Raw genomic sequence first — 8,681 nt, 5'->3', positions numbered from 1 at the left:
CTGAGTGGCATTAAACAGCTTGAAAGATCAAAGACCATTTTTAATATAACTCTGACTGGATTCGTCTGAAAGAGGAAAGTCATATACACCTAGGATGACTTGAGGGTGAGTAATTTATGGGCTAATTTTCATTTTTGGGTGAACTAACCCTTTAAGGCTCCAACTCTGACCCCAACCTAAACCCTACATCCAGTCTAGAGCAGGGGTGACCAATCCTGCTCCTGGTGGACCATAACTGAACACACCTAAACAAGCTAATCAAGGTCTTCAGGAATACTAGAAAGTTACAGGCAGGTGAGTTTGATCAAGGTTGGAGCTAAACTCTGCAGGAAAGTGGACCTCGAGGGCCAGAGTTGAGAACCCCTGCCCTAAGAGTTGGAGACAAGACCAGACCTATATTTGGCCTATCAAGGCCCAGACCCATACAAATGCAACATTTATGTGGTCTCAAGAGATCTCAATACCAAAATAAAACAAGATTAAGGCTCCAACTTTGACCCCAACCTAAACCCTACATCCAGTCTAGAGCAGGGGTGGCCAATCCTGCTCCTGGTGGACCATAATTTAACACACCTAAACTAGCTAATCAAGGTATTTGCAATTGCTACAAACTTCCAGGCAGGTGTGTTGGAGCTAATAGCTAAACTCTTGAGGATGTTGGCCTGGTCTAGAGGTTCTGAAAATACTTTATATGAAGCTGCTATATTTCAGCCTAGGGTAATGGTGCAGTTGTTCTAGGCTGGTTATAAGTTCAATCACAGGAAGAGTTGATCCATGAACTATCACTATTGTTATCTTAAGTAAGACACTTAAACTCAGGTTTCTCTTATTACAGCAGAGTCCTATCCTTCTCCTGGAGGGTTACCTTCCAGCAGAGTTTTGCTCCAGCCCCAATTAAACACCTGAACCAGCTAAAGAAGGTCTTCAGGATCACTACAAACTTTCAGGCAGGTGTGTTGCAGCTAAACTCTCCAAGCCCTCCAGGAGGAGGACTGGACACCCCTGGCAAATGGGATTGTTCTTTCAGTACAGCATGTTGCTTTGGATAAATGGCTAATAATTACAGATTGTGGATCTTGTCAGTGCTACTTACAGGTGGAGTGTGCATTTCCTGCTTTCTTGCTCTTGTACCAGATAGTCATGCAATCTTCTTGTAGCCGGAAATAACGCTGCTTTTTCCACGTGCGAGACTTGATTTTTCTCATCACTGTGCCAACAAACATAGACTTCAGGTTGTCATCAGCCTGGATACCTGAGGAGCAAGACAGTACAGGAGACAAAGAGGGCGAGGAGGGCTCAGACAACAGGTAATGCACCTGACCCGGATTCTCAGCACATCATGTAAACACAAAACGTTAAAAAAAAAAACCTGCCTCTCATAACCAGATAATGAATGTTTAGATTAATTACAGATTGTGGATCTTGTCAGTGCTACTTACAGGTGGAGTGTGCATTTCCTGCTTTCTTGCTCTTGTACCAGATAGTCATGCAATCTTCTTGTAGCCGGAAATAACGCTGCTTTTTCCACGTGCGAGACTTGATTTTTCTCATCACTGTGCCAACAAACATAGACTTCAGGTTGTCATCAGCCTGGATACCTGAGGAGCAAGACAGTACAGGAGACAAAGAGGGCGAGGAGGGCTCAGACAACAGGTAATGCACCTGGCCCGGATTCTCAGCACATCATGTAAACAAAACGTAAAAAAAAAAAAACTGCCTCTCATAACCAGATAATGAATGTTTAGATATAAATAAGATGGGTTTTGGCACACATTTTATGAATCCTTGTAAATTGGTGTTGCTAGCACTCAAACTCTACCAGATGAGCTAATGGAATTGTTATATAATAGATTTGATTTAATATTTAGCATTTTAAATGCAAAATAAGATATAATATAGCCTTTTTATCAAGCTTTTCCAGTAAGAACCTCCCAACAGTTCTAACAATGATGAAATAAGCTTCACATCACTTCTTTAAAAGTGTTCATATTGACAGTCTATAATGGTCATTGCTCTATAAGCCACCTGCTTTACTTGCAGTGTGGATACATGTACAACACTTTATCAGTTACTAAGGAACAAATAAATACACTGACACCAATGAGGATTTTTTCCCCCATAAATGTAAACTTACGTAGGCTCCTTTCAGTAGAAGCCATCTGTCGTTCTGTCATTTTTTAGGTGTCTCCTGTTTAAGAATAAAGAGAGAGAAGAAATGAATGGGTCACACTGACAAAAGTGGAGAAAAGTATATTAAAGACATCATACATTTCATAGCATATGCTTAACATTTATCATACAATAAAAGTTACGCCTGTAACTGTTAAAAACATGCATTAAAAAGGTATATCTGAGGCATCCCCTAACATAAAAAGCTAGATTTTATATGTAACAACATAATTTTTATTAATACAACAAGCCACCAACCATAATTTAAATTTAAATTTAAAACCAATTTTTAAGTCTTGATTTCAGTCTGTTCCCCCATTAATGCAACCGACAACCTTTTTACAGCTTTTGAACAAATATATATGCACACCCTAAAATAAGACTTTCAGATGGTATAAATGGCCGTTGTTAGTCAAAAGCCCCTGGATGTCTGGCTTTAATACAGGGATCAGCACTAGAGCTGTTGACTCAAACTCTTCAATGTTTGTACGGATCTGTTCTTTGTGAAAGCATCTCACACTCGCCCTCAAATACTGCACAGCCATGCAAAATCATACAAAAAAAAGTCACACATCTGTTACTATTAATAAATATAATTAAATTGAATGAACTGAATTTCTGAGTATACTATGTTAAAATTAAAATAACACTAATCTAAAAACAACACCAAAAAAATGACCACAAGCTAGCCATGTGAGCAGAGATGTGTTGTAACACCCAGCCAAAGTTGCCATGAAGATTCAGGTTTCACATAAAGCCAGTTGCCTTAAACATGGCGGACAAAATGTCCAACATTGCTAACGAGTTATTAACAAAAACACCCTGAACTCCTAATTCACCAGATTCTTTCAATTAATTTGTTGTTAGTTCTTGTTACAACTAATGACTAAAACTCTGAGCAACACAAATGAGCTACATCAAGCTACAAAAGACTACAACAACAGTGTCAACAATACCAGTATGTTCACTATATTATATTATAAAAAAATTCAATTGCAAAATAAAGCCAAAGTTGCCATGAAGATTCAGGTTTCACATAAAGCCAGTTGCCTTAAACATGGCGGACAAAATGTCCAACATTGCTAACGAGTTATTAACAAAAACACCCTGAACTCCTAATTCACCAGATTCTTTCAATTAATTTGTTGTTAGTTGTTGTTACAACTAATGACTAAAACTCTGAGCAACACAAATGAGCTACATCAAGCTACAAAAGACTACAACAACAGTCAACAATACCAGTATGTTCACTATATTATATTATAAAAAATTCAATTGCAAAATAATTTAGTTTTAAATGTATTTAATTGTTTTCATTTGTATATTTTTTATAAAATAATAAAAATATAAATAACTACACTATAAAAGGTACATAAATATGTATAAATTATTAAAAACAACAATTTAACCAACAGCAGAAAGACAAAACAAGCAACAGGTGTGAAAAGATATCCTGTATCTGTAGATAAACTTTCAAAGTCAGGTACTTGAGTACAATAATATTTAATATCTCAGGGTTGAAGGAGGACTTACCCTCGGTGGGCTCATAGTTGGATCTGTATTTGAGCTTTGAAGAGGACCATAACTCAGGAGAAGCCGGTGTAATGTGGCCCCAACTGCAAAAGAGCCGGACTGACTGTCCACATCTCCCCACAGCTTAACGTACCACAACACACCTCCCTCTGACGCACAACCACACACCCACAGATCCACAGCAACACACGGGACTCGATGTCCACAAGGGCCCCTTGTCCTCAAGATACGCTTTCCATCCCCTCTCCGGCTTTGGGAGTCAAAACATCTCTTTCCCTCAGGCTGCTTTGTCTTGCGTCTCTCTGTCCCTCTGTACAGATAAAACGAGGGTATGTCAGTTTTGAGGTGGAAACACAATCCGGCACATTGCGTAATTGGAGTGTTGCATTCCTGCGGTTTGACAACTAAAGCTTTAATCGTGACCGAATAAACATGCAGATGTGAAATGTAACACTTTTATAAATAATCCTGAGCAAATTCAGAGAAATGCAGTTCCTAGTTTCTGACTGGCTGCGTTATCAAAGCTATTTTCATATTACATTATGCCAAACAGAGTGTTTTTGCATTTTTCTAAAGTCGTAATGTGTTTGCTAAGGAGTCAAAAAGCCACGTTTGCTACACTGCTGTCATTCTGAGTGGTTTTGCACGTTTCTGTGTTTGCTAACTGTCAAAAGAGTGAGCTAGCATGTTCTGGGTGGATACTGGCACGTTGCTATGTGGTTGTTTGCTTACTAGCCCGGGTCAAAAGAAAGTCGCCATTTTGAATGGATTTTAGCATGTTGCTAGGTGTGTTGTTATGAGGTTTCTAGGTGTTTGCCTACTTGACCAAGTCAAAAGAGCCACAATGCTAGGGAGTTGCTATGCTGTTGCCGTTCTAAATGGTTGTTAGCGTATTGCTGTGTTTGCTAACTGGCAGAGTGAAAGGAGTGTTGCTATGTGGTTGCTAATGTGTTCTGGGTGGGTACTAGCATATTGCTATGTGGTTGCTAGGGTGTTCTCTTACTAGCCCAGAAAAAAAGAGTCACAATGCTATTGTGTTGATACACAGTTGCCGTTTTGAATGGTTTTTAGCATGTTGCTATGTGAAAGCTAGGGTGCTGCTAGGTAAATACTTACCTGCCCAAGTTAAAACTACAAATCCCTAATTATGAGACGTTCTGATGGATACTAGCGTGTTTCTATGTGGTTTCTAAGGTGTATGCTTACTAGCCTGAGTCAAAAGAGCCATGATGTTAGGGTTTGCTGCGCAGTCGCTATTTTAGAAGTGTTTTCTAGAGTGTTGCTAAGAGATTTCTAGGTAAAACCTTAGCCACAATGCTAGGGTGTAGCTAAGGAATTGTTATGTAGTTTCTAGGGTCCTACTGTGTTACTACATGTTTGCTTATTGGCCCGAATCAAAACAGCCACAATGCTAGGGTGTTGCTATACAGCTCCTAAAGTGTTCTGAATGGTTTTCAGTGTGTTGTGAGGTGAATACCTGGCCAAGTTAAAACTAAATACCTCTAAGTATGAGGTGTTCTGGGTGGATATGGACCTGAATCAAAACAGCCCCAATGCTAGCCTCTTGCTATATGCCTAATAAGGCATTATAAATTGTTTTTAGCACTACTAATGGTCTGCAGGTGGCAGCCAATGAAATTGCAAGTATCAAGTATCAAGATATGCATACATTTTACTGAATGCCATTTGTTTATAAAAAAGGGAAGAAGCAATGTTTTAAAACTCTAAATATTTTTAAATGCTTCTTTGTTGTCCCACACATTTAATTCAGTGAGTGCTATATAGCTGTCTCAGAACAAAAATTAATATATTATATAAACAAATATACTAATAACTTAAAAGATTTATATAAAATACAAAAATATTAAAATAAAATGTTGTATATTTTTCACACTAAATCAGATTTTTTTTGTCAAGTATATATTTATATGCATCTATACTGTATATATATATATATACAGTGAATTAACTTAAATGATTTTAGCAAATGGCTGCAATATAACAAAGAGTGAAAAATTTAAGGGGGTCTGAATACTTTCCGTACCCACTGTATATATATAAAAATATGTGTAATATTACATATATATTAATATTACAATAATGATAATTATACAAGTTATATTTTCACACTATATATGTAGTGTAAATAATAATTGCATATTATAAATATTTTTACACTTAATTTAATTTTGTAAATATTAGTGTACTTGTATATTACACAATGATATAACTTAATAAAATTGCACTTTTACACTAAATGTAATATAATTTGTACAATATATTGAACAAACTTTTGTTATGATTTATTATTAATATATTGAACAAACTATATCTTCTCACATCCTAAATTTCACTCACATAATTTCATAATGTCTATTCTATGGTCTTTAACTGTAATTTTAAATGAGCCTGAAATTAACTCCAGAGTAAAATATCCTACTTCCTCCTCATGACCAGAAAGGCAGCACAGCAGACGGCAATTTCACTTGACATTTACGATGGCATGACACTGTTTATTTAACAGCATTCAAAATTACACATTTTTGTGATGAGAAAAACAGACAAAACAGTCTTTCAATTCCTCTCGATTCCATCAAAAAGGCTTAGAGGAAAAAGAAAAAAAGCCTAATAATGGATGAGACTGACTCTTCCTCAGTCCAGCAGAGTCTAAAGTCAATTGTTAATATCTCGAAACAAACCGTGAATGCTGAGCACCGTTTCTGAGCTTCTTGGCAAAAAAATATTAAGTGCCCTTGTATGTGAAACAGTCTGATGTGTTTAAGGTGTGGTGCTGGCTGTCCTGGAGGGTTTGGGATGAGTGAGAGTGTGTGTTACTGAGGAGGTAAGGGGATGCCGCGGGGGTCTGTGACCTGCCCTTCCTGTAGGTTTTTGACGAGCTGAGCGAGCCAGCGTTTGGTGGTGGAGTCGTCCTTTAACACTTGAGCAAACGTGGTGTCCTTCAGCTGGTCGGGCAGGCACTGACGCAGAGCTTCTCTCGCCCTGAGAGACAAAATATGATTTATATTTAAATATGATGTCTGATCTTCTTTATTTTGATTGATCAATCACACTGAATGAAGAGCACAAACAGGATCCCTAATCTTTGCCAAACTGCGATATTTGTGCACCTCCTACAGGCCAACAATGAACAAGGAACTCCAAAAGCAGGGAAAATATTGGGGGGAAAAAATACCTGGAGTTGTCAGAAAGTCGTAAATAACAGCGCACGACATGTTTCAGCAGGCGAGCCGAAGGCTCCTTAGACAACTGAAGAACCATCTTCCCCTGCAAGACAAAAAGCACAAAAAAAAGTAAACGTAAAAATGGTTCATAGGTAAATCAGTTAAATCAAACGCAGTTACAAATCACTTTATAAATAAAAAAATATATTTTTTATTAATATTTGCATTCATTTAATTTTTTTGCATCATCAAATGCAAACTTTTTGACTGTACTTTCATTAATTCATCAGTTTTAAATGAAAAAAAATTTGTTTTATTAATATTTGCATTTATTAATTTTTTGTTTCATCAAATGCAAATTATTAGACTGTATTTTCATTACATAATTCACCAGGTTTCTGCAAAATGACACATTAATCGTTACATGTATATATCATCACTGTAGAACCAATATTTATTAGAAAATCAAGCTTGATTTGCATTCACATTGTTGTTTTTTTAATTGTTATTACAAAAAATGCATCTTTTTGTGCATTTCCTTTAATAGAACCTTTATTGCAACGTTTATTTTATATACACTATTTCGTTTTTATAATTTAATCATTCTTACATAAACTTGTTAAATTTTAATTACAGACTTGATTTCTTTAAATGTTTATTTTTTTATGTCCCATATTTTCTATTCATGCACTTTGTTATAATCTTACATACAATGTTCTAAATAACCATTATTGACAAATTAAATTATTATTACTGGATAACAATGCAATATTTTAAGAAACAGCAACAAAAAAGACAGACTACTGATATTCTGCATAAACAGTTTCATTAATATTCATATTATTATTAATAATAAAAGTATCAATCGCGCATTAATAACTAATGGCAGCGTAACATTTTTACACAACTACAGATTTAGGTTTAGGCCAACACAGCTGTAATTATATATAAATTATATTTTTAAAACTTATAAAAATAAAAAAATTATTAAATGCCAAAAGGTATAGACCTAAATTTAGTCTAGTATTACATTTTTTTAACCAAGAATCTTTATTTTGTTGTGTCACACTAAAATATGCGTGTACATATATAATATTGCTTGCTAACCAGGTCTCAGCTTATTGCGCGTTAAATTGAGCATGAAGTGATTTCTGCGCACCTGTAGGAGAGCCGCTATAGTACCGCAGGAGTGCCAGAGCATCGGGGCCAGATCTGTCACAGACTCCCTCTTCTTGCTGAGCTCCAGCAGGGCGTTCTCACGCGTTTCAGGGCTGGAGAGCTCGTTGATCCATTGATAGATCTTGTCACGGTCCACCTGCGTCAGACCCGCCGTGGTTACAGTCTACGGGACAGAGATTACAGAGCTCAGCTTACAAAATCAAAATGAGAAAACTGACGAACATTAGAACCAATATTTATTAGAAAATCAAGCTTGATTTGCATTCACATTGTTGTTTTTTTAATTGTTATTACAAAAAATGCATCTTTTTGTGCATTTCCTTTAATAGAACCTTTATTGCAACGCTTATTTTATATACACCATTTCGTTTTTATAATTTAATCATTCTTACATAAACTTGTTAAATTTTAATTACAGACTTGATTTCTTTAAATGTTTATTTTTTTATGTCCCATATTTTCTATTCATGCACTTTGTTATAATCTTACATACAATGTTCTAAATAACCATTATTGACAAATTAAATTATTATTACTGGATAACAATGCAATATTTTAAGAAACAGCAACAAAAAAGACAGACTACTGATATTCTGCATAAACAGTTTCATTAATATT

The 8,681-nt window shown here is 35.9% G+C and overlaps 2 protein-coding genes across 2 annotated transcripts in view; both read right to left on the bottom strand.

Annotated features, from left to right (window-relative positions):
• Positions 1-3,888, bottom strand: part of LOC107739328 (1-phosphatidylinositol 4,5-bisphosphate phosphodiesterase delta-4-like) — a 13,269-nt gene extending 9,381 nt beyond the window's left edge. Inside the window, exons 1-3 of the mRNA XM_016551418.1 lie at positions 3,703-3,888; positions 2,135-2,188; positions 1,440-1,598 (exon numbers count right to left, since the gene is read on the bottom strand). Of these exons, the coding sequence (XP_016406904.1) occupies positions 1,440-1,598; positions 2,135-2,174 (199 nt within the window). The 5' untranslated portion in view covers positions 2,175-2,188; positions 3,703-3,888. The remainder of the gene's footprint in view (positions 1-1,439; positions 1,599-2,134; positions 2,189-3,702) is intronic.
• Positions 3,889-6,182: 2,294 nt separating this feature from the next.
• LOC107739345 (cell differentiation protein RCD1 homolog) overlaps positions 6,183-8,681 on the bottom strand; it is a 7,194-nt gene continuing 4,695 nt past the window's right edge. The window contains exons 2-4 of the mRNA XM_016551441.1: positions 7,992-8,226; positions 6,896-7,025; positions 6,183-6,702 (exon numbers count right to left, since the gene is read on the bottom strand). Coding sequence (XP_016406927.1) covers positions 6,534-6,702; positions 6,896-7,025; positions 7,992-8,226 — 534 coding nt within the window. The 3' untranslated portion in view covers positions 6,183-6,533. The remainder of the gene's footprint in view (positions 6,703-6,895; positions 7,026-7,991; positions 8,227-8,681) is intronic.

The sequence above is a fragment of the Sinocyclocheilus rhinocerous genome, unplaced genomic scaffold (assembly GCF_001515625.1).
Source record: "Sinocyclocheilus rhinocerous isolate Xijiao unplaced genomic scaffold, SAMN03320098_v1.1 scaffold945, whole genome shotgun sequence".
Lineage (NCBI taxonomy): Eukaryota > Metazoa > Chordata > Actinopteri > Cypriniformes > Cyprinidae > Sinocyclocheilus > Sinocyclocheilus rhinocerous.
This window is presented reverse-complemented; position numbering and strand designations above follow the sequence as displayed.